Source organism: Calidris pugnax, unplaced genomic scaffold (genome assembly GCF_001431845.1).
Source record: "Calidris pugnax isolate Ruff unplaced genomic scaffold, ASM143184v1 scaffold58, whole genome shotgun sequence".
Taxonomy (NCBI): domain Eukaryota; kingdom Metazoa; phylum Chordata; class Aves; order Charadriiformes; family Scolopacidae; genus Calidris; species Calidris pugnax.
In genome coordinates, this window is record NW_015090868.1 from 7,335,610 (window position 1) to 7,352,232 (window position 16,623).

A 16,623-nucleotide genomic window follows, 5' to 3' on the forward strand; every position below is an offset into this window, starting at 1 on the left:
GCAGACTTTAATTGGTGTCTTCAAGGCTTTTAATTGTTTTATTTAAAGCTGAAAAGAATATTTATTACTGGGCAGTTCTCAGATAAAACTGAATGAAGAGACCATCTAAAAGGAGATCATTTTAACCCTGAAACACATTAGTATTATATGGAACAAAGAGTTATGCAAAGAGTAAGTACAAAGAGTAAGTACATGAGCTACTGAAATTTTGACCCCCATTCTTGGCTGACTAATTTGTAAGGAAGTAAGATCTTGTGCTGCAGTACTCCATACTTGGAGCACTCTACTTTTTGGGAGCTTTAGGGGTGTTTTTTTGAGGTGGAAGTGGCAAACTCACTCACTGCCAGGAATTTTGTTGTTCCTACAAAGGAGAGAGAAAACACAATGCTGGAACTTCTTGGTATCAAGATATAGTCCAAACAGAGGATGATCTGGTTTTGGATCAATTATGCCTGATAAAAAACCATCATCTATCTGCATCTAAACCACCCCCTGACAATTAATATTACGTACACGGTGATTGTGAGCCCAATCATACACGTTCAATACTGAACAAACACAACAGCCTCAGTGTCCCTGGTAAGACCATCATGTGCAGATACCTTAAAGACTTTAAACGGTGTCTTCAAGGCTTTTGATTGTTTTATTTAAAGCTGAAAAGAATATTTATTACTGGGCAGTTCTCAGATAAAACTGAATGAAGAGACCATCTAAAAGGAGATCATTTTAACCCTGAAACACATTAGTATTATATGGAACAAAGAGTTATGCAAAGAGTAAGTACAAAGAGTAAGTACATGAGCTACTGAAATTTTGACCCCCATTCTTGGCTGACTAATTTGTAAGGAAGTAAGATCTTGTGCTGCAGTACTCCATACTTGGAGCACTCTACTCTTGGGGGGCTTTAGGGGTGGTTTTTTTGAGGTGGAAGTGGTAAACTCACTCACTGCCAGGAATTTTGTTGTTCCTACAAAGGAGAGGATGCTGGAACTTCTTGGTATCAAGATATAGTCCAAACAGAGGATGATCTGGTTTTGGATCAATTATGCCTGATAAAAAACCATCATCTATCTGCATCTAAACCACCCCCTGACAATTAATATTACGTACACGGTGATTGTGAGCCCAATCATACACGTTCAATACTAAACAAACACAACAGCCTCAGTACTCTTTCTTGAATGCATTGATTATCTAATAAAGTTTTATGATCTGTAATGAGGATATAAGGGATTACTGTTACCAGCAAGGATGGTAGCTACTGCTCTGTACAAGGAAGGTATATATTTGAAATTAGGCAGCCTCCTGCCTTCAAAACATAAAAACTATGCCTTTACTTTGTACTTATAAGATGCAAATTTCTTTTTCTAGTTTTCTAACTGACCACGCCACAGTACTCCAACTGAAATAATACTTAAGTATCAGATTAAATAGCATTTTAGGCACAGTTTTCATCTGGGGAAAAGTGCTATTTTTTATTTTATTGCCTTGTTTAGTTCTTTATAGTAAATGAGGAACTCTGGGTGTGGGAAAACTTTTTGGATTTCTATTGTCCTTAAATTACAAAGCACCTCCATAACAAAACTATAAGGTTTCTGAACAGCTGACACTTAAATTTTGTGAAAAGTATTAGAAAATAATACAATACATTACTAATAAAGAGATATCACCCCCACACTTTTTTTTTTTTTTTTAAAATAGTAAATCTTCCTTTGGTATTGTACAGCAATTCTGTTTTTAGTAACCCTGAATGTTCTGCTTTTGGATGCCCATTCTTCAGTGCTCTGGCAATTCATCAAAACTGCACTGCTTTCATGAGCAACCAGGGCAGAGCTTTATTTGAAAAGCATTCCACATTCATCAGTGGAGCAGTTCCCAATTTCTCTTCTCCTCAGGTTTAACTCATTAAAAAAAACTCAACCCCATAGTGATAACAAGTATTTAAATTATCCAAAGTCCCAGGAAAAAAAAAAAAAAAGAAATAATTAAGCCTACTAAATTTGCACTGAAAGTCTGAAGCAACTCTAAAACTGAAGAGCCTTAAGTGGCGTAGTGAACTGAAATGATGATCCCAAGGAAGAATATAAAGGACATCAATAATCTGGAGACACCTTTCAGTGGAAAGTCAGGTGCTTAATCCAGAGAAGGGCAATGGAGCTGGTGCAGGGTCTGGCACACAAGTCTTATGGAAAGCAGCTGAGGGAGCTGCTGGAGAAAAGGAGGCTGAGGGGAGACCTTCTCGCTCTCTCCAACTCCCTGAAAGGAGGGGGTAGCTGGGGGGGTCGGTCTCTTCTCCCAAGGAACAGGCCATGGGACATGAGGGAACGGCCTCAAGTTGCACCAGGGGAGGTTTAGGATGGATATTAGGAAACATTTCTTCACAGAAATGGTTATCAAGCATTGGGACAGGCTGCCCAGGGAAGTGGTGGAGTCACCATCCCCGGAAGTATTTAAAAGATGGGTAGATGTGGTGCTGAGGGACATGGTTTGATGGTGGTTTGGGCAGTACTGGAACAACAGCCTGACTCAATGATCTTAAAGATCTTTTCCAACCTAAACAATTCTAATCCTGGAGCTGCCATTGATTTGTCACTGTCTGCATTTTCTTTCTTAACACATTCAACTTCACATTGAATGTAAAACCTACTGTTCAAAAGCACGGGCTGCTCCCGAAAGCCTGCTTGTGTTGGGAAGGGAAAGGGACCCTGCAGGATGCCCACAGTGCCAACAGAGAGCCACCCACTAGATGTCACTGCAAGCACAAGGTTGGTGCTGCAGAGACCAGGCACCTTCCCAGCTCCAGGCCACAACTCAACAAAGCAACGAACCCTATTACCTTCTTTTTGCCTCTTCATATTGAAGACTTAGTCTGACCTTCTCGGCTAAATTTGATCTACTTCTTACTCCAACCTGTTGAGAAAAAATAAAATTAAATAAAAATTAGCCTCATTACTGTGTAAAGCTGTTAAATGAACTAAGAAAGATCTACGCACAGGCTAGAAAAATCACAACATAAAAAATAAAACCACCCCCACCTCCAGCCATACATTTGCCGTTAAATGCCTAGTTAGGCATCTACTTGGATGTACAAAAAAAAAAGTGCTGTTTTTTTTTCTGATCCAGTTCATCTGGTTTTAACTACTGTACTACCCATTGTCCAGAGTCCAGAGTAAAGCAAAAGATTTCTTTCTAAGAAATCTTGCAGTCATTGCACCCAAAATTTTGATCTCCTCCTTTAAACTCAGAATTTGGAACTAAGTCAGTGCATTTCAAAGTAAGACTTCAATAACTTTGCTATGAAATTGCACAGAGCCCAGAGTAAAACAAGAGAGTCTTCTAAGAAATCTCGCGGTGATTGCACCCAAAATTCTGATCTCCTCCTTTAAACTCAGAATTCAGAACTAAATCAGTGCATCTCAAAGTAAGACTTCAATAACTTTGCTATGAAACATAGACAAGCTTAGCTCCTTGTTTGGAAAACCTTGTATAGTCTCTTCCTACAAACTTAGCTCACAGAGCTTCAAAGAAGTTATCAAAACGAAGCACAGCTTTCTGTGTATGTTAATATAAAGCATCAGTGAAACAGAGAAGTTTTTAATCCATCACTGAACAAGTTCCACCAGTTTTCAGCTGCGTGAAATGAAATGGCACCTTTAAATTCTGAGATCTTGTTTCTGAAAATTAAAAACATCTCTTCGCATTGAATTAAGTCTGGAAGGTGAAACATACCCTACACACAGATCCAAAAAAATACTGTCAAATTATGCTGATCTTCACTGTCCTGGAACTATTTGATTAAATCAAATTGTCATAAATGCATAAAAAAATTCAGCTCTATTTAAAATTTAAGGGGAAAAAAATCAGATAACTGATAACTGAAGTAATTATCTCTTATATATGTATATATGTACACCTGTCAGCAACAGTAAACAACCCTTCGGTTCCGATTCCATTAACGGCAGCTTTCTGATTCAGTTTCTCCTGGCATTTGACAAACTGGAAGAGAGCTCACCTCCCCAGAAATGTCAGTCTGAGACCCTGCATCCAGAGTTTGTCTGGAAAAACACAGCTGGGAGTTTACGGAGCTGGAACTCAGGTCTGGTTCAGACGTCTCGATGGTCTGCTCAAGATTGAATTTCTCTCTCAGCTTTGCAAGACTCTGTCCAGGAAACAAAGAAGGAGGTGGTGTTAAAGTTCCTTTGTATTTCACCATGTTTCTAGCAGTTTATCTCCACAAAGACATTTACATAAAAGACTCCAATGGGCAACTTAGATTTGGATAACTTTCATTGAGTTAGAAACTGTCCATGCACCTCAAAAACATGTCTCATTTTGTCCACTTAATAATTTAAATTGTGGTTTATAGGTAAAATCTGCATTGTGCCTTGCACACAAGTTCAGAAATCTCTATTGTCTGACCGACACATAGCAGTTTTTTGAATTAGGAAAGTCACTGGCTTCAGTTTCGGCATCTGAAAATGGATTTTAATACCAGGTTGGGCTCAAAGAGTTTTGAGAATCCCTTAAAAAGTCAAAAATGCAAAGTATATATAATCAGGAAAGTTACTCATGTTAAAGGAAATGCACACAAAATTTATGTCAACTGTTCAAAGTACCTTCATTAAATCTTGTTTTTCCCTCTCCCCTGAACTGATGGCCTTTCTGATGGACTTCAGTTCACTCAGGATGGCTTTGGCCTCACATAGTTCATACCCGCTGTGGCCTCCAGACATTTTTTGGTCAATTCTGTGGAAAGAGAGAATGTTAATACTGGATACAAAAAATAATATCGACATCTCTGCTGTTCTGCTTCAAGCAGAAGCATAACTAGTGAATAGAAGGGAAGGAGATAAGAGATACCATTTCCTGTAACAGAAATGCAAAGAAGAAAAAGGACGTTGAAGTCACCATTAAAATATTTACTGCTTAATCCTTGGCAAAAATGTCAAGCTAACACATACCCAGTGCCCAGTGGATGGGTTTCGCTGACAGCAGGAAATTGCATGGAAAAATGCTTCTGTTGGCTTTAAAACCACCTCAGCTAAACTACCAGGGCCTTACCAAAGGCAGAGACTCCACGAGCAATTCTAGTTCATCCAGTTCTTAAAGACATAAGGGCACAGAGCAACTAAAGACTCCTCCCAGGAGTGAGCGTAGAAGAATTGCTGGCAACGTGGTCAACGTTCCCATCCCCACCATAACTCTGCAGCCCAGAAGCAGCTTTTGGGTACACATTTCATACCCTAAACTGTTTGTGATCCTTATAGGATCAGAATTTATTAGCAATATTCCTTTACCCAGACGCCACATCATGACACGGGCAGACAGACCAGCTTCTTGGTACGCATCAGCCTGGCAAGAGAAGAAACAGAACCAGCTCCATTCCTGTCTCAGCTTCCCTCTCCTTCACCATAATCCCAGGCATTAACAGTCTGGTCTGCCCAGCCAGTCACTAGGCTCCCTTTTATTCACAAAATTTCTGGATAAATAATACCGTATGTCATACACCCGACAATTTATTAAATTCCTGAACTATCAATGCATAATAACCTGTAACTTGAAAATAACATAACAAAAAAAACCCCCAAACTTAGAGATAAAAAGATATTTCATTTTAGTATTTCCTTCTATACTTCAAGAAGTACAGTTTGTAAAGACACTTCTCCGGCCTCCAGTTTAACTGAATATTTCATAGCAGCATAGAAATGACTGCAGCTGTGCAGCACAAAATTAAAAACAACAGCCATCTTTACAGAAGTCAAGCATCTCGCAGAGAATACATTCTTTTATAATGCAATTGGGTCTCCTTTTTTATCATCATCCATCATCTTTGCTAGAAGACATTAACCTTGTGAGTGAGGAGTGAACAAACGTTTTAATGATCAGAATTGATCACGAGCGTCCCCCTGCAAGAACAGAACCTCCAAGAAGCACCTCTAACTATTCTGTTTTACTTCCAGCTCCATGCACAAAGGTATCGTGGTCTAAAGTGGTCTGCAGAGCTGTGAGCACGTCTGTTTTCCTTTCCTCACATTTCAGTTTTTGTACAAACTACAACTGCATCTGTGTAAGAAAATTACGTATGTGACTCAGCACTCGGATTCCTATTCAAGGATGTTATTTGTTTCGGCTCGAAAGTTCCTCAAACTCTTTTCATAGCTTGGCACACACTTACTGTCTGACAACACTCAATTTTTGGTAACTTATCAAGTTGCGAAGGTCAAATAGAGACAGGATATGCCAACAATTGGGATCATGAATGAAGAGCTGGGTAATACACCACATGCTGCCTGGTAATATGACGTGCCACATTCAAATCACAACTGCTTTATTCTGTATATAATTAAGATGGACAAGAAGGATCTCTGACACACAAGATATTCCATCTTCCTGTTTTAAATTAATGGGATTAGTGCTGTTTGAAAGTGGCTGACTGAATTTTAAAAACAAACGTCCATTGTGTTTCTGTGGAATGCTGTTGACAGTTTCTGAAACATGCTTTGGATTCCTATCAAAATGGCTTGTGAGCAAGCTGCTTTAAAACAATACTTCATTGTTGAATTAATATAATAAAACCAGCATGATTGGCTAACCTTTAATCCTGGGACAGCAGCATGAGTTTTTATTACCTTAAGCTTTAGAATCAATACATCTTTCTTCTTCTAAATTTTGCTTCCAATGAAATCTGATTTATGGTTAAATAAATTCAATCAGCTATCCTTCTCTCCCGTCGCTCCTCGCTAGTCTTCATATATTTAAATAACAAACAAATCGTACATTTCTGTGAGCCAAAATGAAGGAGGACAGACACTTGACTGGCATCCTCCTGAGGTGCTGAGGATATTCAGTTCCCAATTGATTTCCAACTCATCATACCAGAAAAAAATTTTTTTGTCCATTTTGACATGTATCTAGCTATGATCAGCCATTTCCTGGACCAGATTTTTTTTCTCCTACTTAAAAAATTATAAATAATCCCACTGAATAGAACTGATCTACTAAAATATACAGGCAATAGCCTGATCTACTAAAATATACAGACAATAACCTATGACATGTTTGGGTTAGAACTGGCAACTGAACCCCAGTCTCTCAACTCTGAACACAGATGTTCTGTCACTCTTTGCAAATTCGCATTTTAACAATCTACCCAAGAGATGGAAACACACTTCCTTTCTCCTCCCTTTTGTCCATCCTCCCTCTATATTCTGCAAGTTCTCCAGGACAGAGATTATTACTTATCTGACAGTTACATCACTGTACACAGGGGGTCCTGAGAAAAAGGGTAAATGAATCCAGACAGTATTACTGGAACTCAGGTACTAAAAGCACACAGCTCAGCAATTCACTGTGTAGATGCATCCTTAATGTATGGGCACATACCACAATATGGAAAACAACCAGCACTAATATATTTCTGTTGACATTAGTCAAGAAAACACGCTTGTTAGCAAGGTCTCCTCTGCAGCAAGTTCTCTGTGGTGACAGTTCCAGCAATGTTTAATATTTTAGGGCCCAACTCTGTAAGTCAGGAGCAGCAGGGAGTGCTCCAACTGAAAAAAATAATTCATTCCCTAATAATCCAACTGGTTAAATACCCAGAATGCTCACCCGGTTCAGCATCAGCCCTGTGGACACCAGGCATCCCAGCAACTGGAACAAAATCAGCCAGGTCCCTAATCCCCAAATTGTGACTCATTTCAAACCCTGTGCAGTTGTGCCCCATTTATACCTCTGAGAACAGCATCCTCCTCTCTCTCTTTCGAGCTCAGAGGTAGGAAGGAGGAAAGGAAGACCTAATTACTTTTTCAATTCTTTTTTTTAAAATTTCTTAGCAAAGCAGCTAAATTCTTCCTGAGGACCCTTAACTACTGCCCTTCTTTCTACGTCTTTGCAATACAAAGCAAAAAAAAATAAAATAGGAGGGGCAACAGATTTCTCATGTTAACACTTGCACAATAGGTTTGCCATTTCTACAGATCTCCTGCTTCCCAACTACAACAAAAAGAGTTATTAGATTCTCATTTTTCCCCCTAGTAATTCTCTCGCATAAGATGGATTCAACTCCATGCCAAAAAAAGAAATCAGGCGACTGAATTAAGTGAGTTTCAGCTATTTTCTTTTACTCACTGTTGCAGCGTTTCAAAGCCCTGCTCCTTGTACAGCAGCTCTTGCTTCATCTGAGAGAGTTCCCTCTTCAGCTTCTTAACCTTGGGTGTTAAATCAAGAGTTAGAAAATTCCTCTTGTTAAACAGCGTAACGCACGGCTTTCAGCAATTAATGTATTCTCTACATCAGATGAGACCAAAAAAAAAAGAGAGTAAATTGCTCTACTGACACATATTAAAAACAAAAGGATCTGTTTTCTTCCTGATGTCTATGGGCAAAAACGCTTTAGTATTAAAGGGACACAAGCAGATTAAATCACATTCCTTATTTGTATCGATACCACACTGTGTTATTAAACCTGAGAGAACTTTAACAAGTAATTTACTTCTCACTCGTTAAGCATGCATTCCAACTGTCCTACAGGGACATGCCTGTTTATTTTAAAGCTTATTATATTTTCACTTTTTCATTCCAGGAAGCTCTCAAGTCATTTGCACTGTAAAAGAAAAAGTGTGGACTCTTTCCCCCCCCAACCCATCCATCCTATTAAAGGTTTACAGACACTGGATCCCTAAATATAAAATTCCCATTCATTTAATTCAAAGGCAACAATCTCTAAACACATTTGGATCGCAAATATATGCATCTATTTAATAGAAATGCCTTTGGCAAAACATTCCCTTACTTTCCCTAAATTTGCATGCTCAATTGCTTTTTAATCTTAATATTGCTATTTCAGATATTAGCAGACATGAGTAAACTACCAAATATTTATAAATCAAGATTAAATAAAAAATCCTCCATTTATCTTTTTATGTCATACTTCCCAAACATACTAAACCAAAGTTTCTGGACCACCTACAAAGGAGTTCATTTTAACACAAATTAAAATTAATCCTCAGCATATACATAGAGACAGAAATGCCTCCTTGCAATGCCAAGTCCCAAATTTTGGTATCTATACATCTGTATCTGGCTCGTGTGCATTCTAGATACTAGCTAGATATTGTCAGGCTTTTAAACTTCCCAATCAGTAAGGTGAAAAAAGGAAAAGCTACTGGAAATTCCTTGCTCTCACTTATCACTGTGAAATTCTTGCTGGTTTTCATATAGGTCCTCAGATATTCAACTCTTTTAAAAAATGGATTCTATTAAATGAAGAATTTTGACCACTTTAACTGAAATTCATTTTAAAATATCATAGAATCGTCTATGTTGGAAGGGACCTTAAAGATCATCTAGTCCAACCAAATATGTTTCCAAGACCTTTTGTATCCAAATCCCCTTAGACTTCCTACTTGGTGCTATTCTTCAAATTAAAAAAAAAAAAAAAGTTACATTCCCAACATGCCAGGTAAAAAAAGCTACTGGAAATCCCCTGCTCTCACTTATCACTGTGAAATTCTTGCTGGTTTTCATATAGGTCCTCAGATATTCAACTCTTTTAAAAAATGGATTCTATTAAATGAAGAATTTTGACCACTTTAACTGAAATTCATTTTAAAATATCATAGAATCGTCTATGTTGGAAGGGACCTTAAAGATCATCTAGTCCAACCAAATATGTTTCCAAGACCTTTTGTATCCAAATCCCCTTAGACTTCCTACTTGGTGCTACTCTTCAAATTAAAAAAAAAAAAAAAGTTACATTCCCAACATGCCAGGTAACTTAAACTACTGAGCATCAGCAGCTGCTGTAGCTTTCCAAGAAACTTAAAATGGTTTTTTTTGGTTTAAAATAACCAGGTGTGTGCGGGGTCTTCGTATGGGTTTGTGAATGATACTTAGGCATTCGAGTTTGTAGCTTCTGGCTAATGAATTTTCTGTGACAAAAATAAAATGCTTTCAATCTCAATGTTCTCCAAAGCAAAATCTGTTCTCTAGATGAGGGGTTCGGGTCAGGCTTTCGGAAGCTGTCATCACTAGTTGCTTTACTTGACAGAAACCTGTTTTTATTTGGTACTGAATAGTTAGCATAATAAATAGGCAATGTCTCTACATACACATTCAGTGCTCCTTAACTATTTCTTCCCTGACTAGCACAAAACCCCCAAGAATAATCTCTCACGTGTTCTGATCAAGGTTATAGAAAATGAACAAGTATCACCTCTACGTTCTAGGTAAAGTAACGTGTAAAATACAAAAGAAGTGCCAACTTTTCTGAGAAACACAGAACGGCTTCAACTTTTTTTTTTTTTTTTATCAGAAATGTGAAATTAAAGTAATAGCAGAAGGCACACTTGATTTCAACTTAGAGAATTGCATCTCTCAGAAACACTTACATTTTTCCTCAAGATCATAGTCTGAGTGTCCTCTGCTGTAATTCATCATCATTTCATTATACCCCCAAGAATAATCTCTCATGTGTTCTGATCAAGGTTATAGAAAATGAACAAGTATCACCTCTATGTTCTCGGTAAAGTAACGTGTAAAATACAAAAGAAGTGCCAACTTTTCTGAGAAACACAGAACGGCTTCAACTTTTTTTTTTTTTTTAATCAGAAATGTGAAATTAAAGTAATAGCAGAAGGCACACTTGATTTCAACTTAGAGAATTGCATCTCTCAGAAACACTTACATTTTTCCTCAAGATCATAGTCTGAGTGTCCTCTGCTGTAATTCATCATCATTTCATTATCAAGAAATGTGAGTTATGCACATTATCCTAGAAGGACGTGACCTACATCATAATATAGACTCTGTGTTTACCGCATCGCGCTTGGCATTAAACTATTCTCGTGCTCCTTGTCTTCTCCTTCAAAACTTCCATATAATTCCTGCTTTTTCACAACTCTTCACTTGTTTTATCCTTCACCCCTTTCCTACTGCTGCTGCACATCATCTTCAGTCACCTGGCAGGCCCCTCGCTTCTTCCTCCTGGCTGCACCTTCAAGTGGGCTCCTGGGCTACCCAACTTCTCTTCTACCACTCGAGTACTAATGGAAAATGATAACAACCCCCCCAACTTGTTATTTGATGAAGGTGCATCCCCTGCTCGCTGCATACGCATAAAACGTGCTGTTATCTCATGTGCTTTGTGGCGTTGGAATTATCTTAGTGATTATCTTACTTCGGACCCCAAACGGCCCCACTCAAAGTCCACCACAGGATCGGAGCCTTCAATTTTAATCTGGTGGGAAAGGTCTTTCTTCATCCTGCTTATGACATTTAGCAGCCATCTGATTTCTGTCATCTTTTCCCCGTTGTGCAATAGGCAATTCATGTCTCCAAAAGGCTCCCCACGCATACATCAAGCACAGCTAACAAGGGAAAGGCCAAAGGCCCATTCAGAACTTCCTCGAATGCCGAGTTCCCCCCCTCCAGCCACCATTAACCTGATGATACCACAAGGCTCAGCCAGCAGGAGAGAAACAGGTTTAGCACATCTGACCTAATAGTTCACTAAACAATGTGCAAATTCTAACCAGCTGGGCTCGCAGCTTACTAATGACTAACTTTTGTTTCCCATTAAGTCCACACATGCACCTACTGTAAAATGCCAAAAGGTGGCATATCAGCCAAGCATCCTCAGACATTCCAGTCAGGGTAAACTACAACAGCCCTCTTCCATGGATGGCTTCCATCTCTCTTGCCATCTTCCATGAAAAACACCCCATAGAATCGTAGAATGGTTTGGGTTGGAAGGGACTTTAAAAACCACCCAGTTCCACTCCCTCGCCCTGGGCAGGGACACCTCCCACCAGACCAGGTTGCTCCAAGCCCCATCCAGCCTGGCCTTGGACCCCTCCAGGGATGGGGCAGCCACAGCTTCTCTGGGCAACCTGGGCCAGGCTCTCACCACCCTCACAGCAAAGACTTTCTTCCTGGTACCTAATCTAAATCTCCCCTCTTTCAGTTTTTTTTTCTTTTCAGCCATTACCCCTCATCCTATCACTCCCCTCCCTGATCCAGAGTCCCTCCCCATCTCTCCTGGAGCCCCTTGAGGGACTGGAAGGGGCTCTAAGGTCTCCCCGGAGCCTTCTCTTCTCCAGGCTGAACCCCCCCAACTCTCTCAACCTGTCCTCACAGCAGAGGGGCTCCAGCCCTCAGAGCATCTGGAGCACCTTTCCTTTGAGGAAAGGCTGAGAGAGTTGGGGTTGTTCAGCCTGGAGAAGAGAAGGCTCCTTCTCCCCAGCCCTGTAGCATCACAGGGCTCCACTTTTTCTTATGGCAGTGATTTTCATATCCAGTGCCTTTGGGTGACAACACACTTTGTGCTGATACAGATATTCTTGAACTGGACCCTCCTAAGCTCTGCAGACTAGATTCAGGTCACCTATTGTAGGCACATACGCAACTTGAACTTTGCAATGCCAGTAGATCGGGTGGTGGGTCCTTGACTCCAAGAAACAACGAAGAGAGGTAAGCACCTCCAAAAAATGAATTGCTGTGATGAACACATCTGCCTCTCTCCTCCGTGAGCAGACAAGCTGCTGTAGATCTGCAGCCAAGAGGTGATTCAGTGCTTCTGCATCTTGAGCTGGGAGGGGATCGGAGCTAAGCAAGGGAAAAACCTAGCATGGGACCATTCTGAATTTTCCCCTCTTTGATTTGTAGGTGACTATATTTAAATTTGGTCACGTGTTTTGTTCTTCAACAACACTGCTAATTGTGCAAATATACCAGTGGTCCCCTTTGCCAAAGGGAGTATCTGTTACTGCTCCACCCATTTGAGAAAGAAGCTCTCACCCTGTCTTTTCATCCTTGTTCCTGACAGAGTCCTTACTGCTGTAGATTCTCCATACTAAACTTACAAAATTTTTCCTCCCACCTCCTCCAGGGTTCTCTCAGTAACTGCCTTCCCTTCTCCTTAAAGGACAAGGGTCAATAAATCGAGATTGGTACGGATGAAAAGGTGTACAAGTCGTCAGGAGGGCAACATCCAGACGCCAGTTTTACAATGTGTTCCAGCCCTGATTTATCCAGGGTTTTAAAGTTTTAATGAGCTATTGCACAGTTCCTTTTAAACATTAATCGTTTAGACTTCTAATCATAATTCTCACTCCAGGTGAAGGAAGATGTTACTCTTGGAGGCTTCTCTGAGTGTTGCTCTGTGTGGAAACCAGGAGGGGGCAATGGAAGAGCTGAGTAACTGCTGTCACTTCTGCTCCCAGAGTCCCTACTGCAGCCCTCGGCGCTGTGAGGTGCTGTCTTTTTAACCTGCAGGGTTTAATCTAACTTTTGTCATTACTAACTACAGAAAGCCTGGACATTATACACCATAGCTTAAATAAATGAACTCCCTATATAGATTTCAAGCATCTTCTCTGCCATTTCCTCCTTATTGAAGATAAATTCACTCAAGACAAACCTGTGACTGAAAGTTCTTTGGATGGAGTCTGCCGGTGAACACAGTTGACCAAATAATGGATTTTTTTTTTTGCTCATTAGCAAAACACGAATGGAAACTTTCATTCTTGACCTGAACTGTTCCATTTTGACATAACAGAGCCAAGTTTCACCCCATTATTGAAAAGTGTTTTTTAAACCTGCAGAAATTTGTGAGGCAGCTCATGGAGCTAATGATGCAGTTCTCAGAGAAGAAAGATCGTGTAAAAACAGCTGTCTAAGCTGCAGCTCACCTTGACCTGCTACTTTTCTATTTTCACCTCAAGATTTTTATTCTTCCTTTTAAAAATAAAAGCACACAAGTGAAAATAGTTATCCCCTTTATTTAAACCCACATCTAATTAGAATATCTGTCAAAGTTTCCTCAGAATGTGTTGTGGGAAAGTAACTGACAGAGCTTTAAAAATGAATTAAAACCCTCTGAATGGCATTTAATGTGAATATCAGGAGATTTCAGTACCAGGGTACAAGACACATCTGCTGGTTCAAGCTTTGCTTATTCTACAGTCATAAATTTTGCACACAGAATACAAATGAATACAAGTTATGCACACTCACCCTTAATCTTGTAGTGGAGATTTCAGCCTTCAGAATGTCAGGGTCATACTTTGTGCTCGATGAGGAGCCTGAGAACACTTTTTTAAAAAGACAAAAAAGGACAAATATTAAACACATTTAAAACATTAATTAGTCCCTTCCTCAATGAATCCACATTGATATAAAACTACAAAGTGCAGAAAAGCATAATACTTAATAAAAAAAATCCCTTCATAGAGTAGTCAGCATTGCAGGATGTCAACAATTTATGAATAATCAAAATTTCCCCCCTTTTTTTCCCCTAACTGTATTTGGTATCTTTCCTCCTTCCCTTATCCCAGGATCCTAAAGTAGCACCTCATTCTCCCTGGCTTTCTGTCCCTTCCTTTCTGTTCCCATTCTTCCAGCTGAGCCATCCTGCATTCACCTCTTCCTGGAAGTAGTAATTTCTAAGGACATTTCTGGAAAGTAGAAGATTTCTTCAGAAGCCTCAGCAGTCTCCCGTTCAGCTGGTCCACAGTTCAACATGTTACTTTTATCCCACTACATACTTCCAAGAGAGATGTTTGGCCAACAAGAAGCCTCTGACAGCATTTTACTGCATGCCAATTCCTTGCCCCACATTGGAACGTGTATCTCCACCCCTGATCACACCACACAGGCTGCAAAATTATTGTATGCTATTTTCATAAAGCAGCAACAAATTCCTTTCTTGGGCTATTGCAGACATTTGCCAACACAGTGGGGTCACTGCAGCGTGTAGCCACAAAGTGCAAGAGATCCTATTTATTTTCAACCTAGATTTGGCAGAATTTTCATTCTGACAAACTGCATGACAAAATAGATTTTAGAGCCAACTGCTCTAAACTGCAGCTCAAAGGAGTTCAATTGTACCAGAGAGAAGAGGGCTTTCTCTCCAGCAGAATATCTTTATACTAGATAAAATTAAAAAAAAAAGGAGGGATACTCTCTCTAAAAAAGCCAGAGTACAAGGTGTTCATAGCAAACCTTGAAAACCCATCCTAAAGAGAAACAGGATCCCCTGCGAGGCACAGATCAAAGAAGTTACATTGCATTTTCTGCTGTACTTACGGCTTGTACGAGAGCTTGATTTTTCTTTGTAGGCATCATTCAACCGCACGTACTCGTCCAGCGCAAGTGCCAGCCTCTGTTCTTTCACCTGGTACAGTTCTTTCTGGGTACTGAGAGCATCCTGGGCTATCGTAAGATAATCTTTTAACATTCTCTCTTGTTCTTGCCTCCATTGTTTCCTGGGATCTTCTATTTGTGTTGTTTCTTTATAGGAGAAAAAGAAGGGATATAAAGAGACCTCTGCTGAAATCTGTTGACAACTAAATTGTTTCTTCGCCTGTAATAGAAGCCTAAACTATAAATTGCCTTTGGTTACTAAGCAGACACTCAATTTTATTTAAGTTTTTCTTTGCTGCAATAGTGTGTGTATAAAAGGGATATAAGGATATAAGTGTGTATATAAGGGATCAATTGCAAAATTAGGATACAATAGGTAAATGTTTACGTAGATCATTCCCACATCTTCAACCTTGAAATAATAACATCTTAAAACTCAAGAAAAAAACGTTGGTTTTGCAGAGTATTTGGAAATAACTGGATAAATAAAGTCTTTCAATGACATCTTAAAATTGAATGTATTTCTGTACAAAAATGAAAAGTCATCTTAGCTATTACATTTTTTTCAACCCCCCTCCTCCCCACTTCATTAATTTTTACAGCCATATGTTATTCATGTTTTATAGTGGTTATCTCTCTCCTTTCCCTCTACAAAAACAGTTTTCCCTTTTCCCCTGTGACTGAACTAACAGATCATTAACTCTCTGGATCATCTCACCTGACTCTATCCCTATCCCTGCCTGGTGCCAGAGCCAAGAGACAACTTTCTTTTACAGTCCACAGGAGAGGGCTGCCCTCAAAGGGGATGTCACTCCATCAAAGATGGGTGCCCAAGAGCCATGGGACCAAACTGCCTTCTTGAGGTGGCTGCTTCTTCCCACTGATGACCCAGGTAATATAATCAAATAGGCTGGAAACAGGCCATTAATTCACAAAGGGCTACCATTCTACCTCCAGCAGCCACCCAGAAGACAAGACTTGCACAAAATGTGCAGACAAAAGCACTATGTCATGCCTAATGCTATCTATTAAGAAAGTATGTGATGAGCTCATGCTAATTGTAGGTTTTAAGATTTTTTTTTTTAAATGTAAACATGAAAAGAGGAAGAGTTAGGCTGAACATTCAATCATCATTAATATTTCCTGACTTAGTTTGCTGTACAATGAATATTCTTCCTTTAAAGTTCGACTAAGTATAAAAACCTTCTCACGAGACACAGACATGAAAAGTTTGAAAACTAAATGTATATGGGCACCACACTACATTTTCTTTGTGAGTTACATGCTATAGATCTACAGAGACAAAAAGTAACATTCAGTACCGAAGTATTTAGTGCAAAGCACTTACTTCAGAATTTTTCTGCAAAAAGGAGGAGGAAAGTTTATAGTCTGTGTTAGATTTCTGCCACTTTAGTTCTCTGAATTGCTCTACAGTGAGAATCAATGCCGGGGGGGGGGGGGGGCGGGGAGGGGGGAATT

At 39.6% G+C, this 16,623-nt stretch overlaps 1 protein-coding gene across 1 annotated transcript in view; it reads right to left on the reverse strand.

The window, feature by feature from the left end:
• The window catches only part of WWC2 (WW and C2 domain containing 2), a 98,542-nt gene that overhangs the window by 36,133 nt on the left and 45,786 nt on the right, over nt 1-16,623 (reverse strand). The window contains exons 3-8 of the mRNA XM_014945647.1: nt 15,088-15,291; nt 14,017-14,093; nt 8,131-8,210; nt 4,617-4,746; nt 4,013-4,159; nt 2,837-2,910 (exon numbers count right to left, since the gene is read on the reverse strand). Of these exons, the coding sequence (XP_014801133.1) occupies nt 2,837-2,910; nt 4,013-4,159; nt 4,617-4,746; nt 8,131-8,210; nt 14,017-14,093; nt 15,088-15,291 (712 nt within the window). The remainder of the gene's footprint in view (nt 1-2,836; nt 2,911-4,012; nt 4,160-4,616; nt 4,747-8,130; nt 8,211-14,016; nt 14,094-15,087; nt 15,292-16,623) is intronic.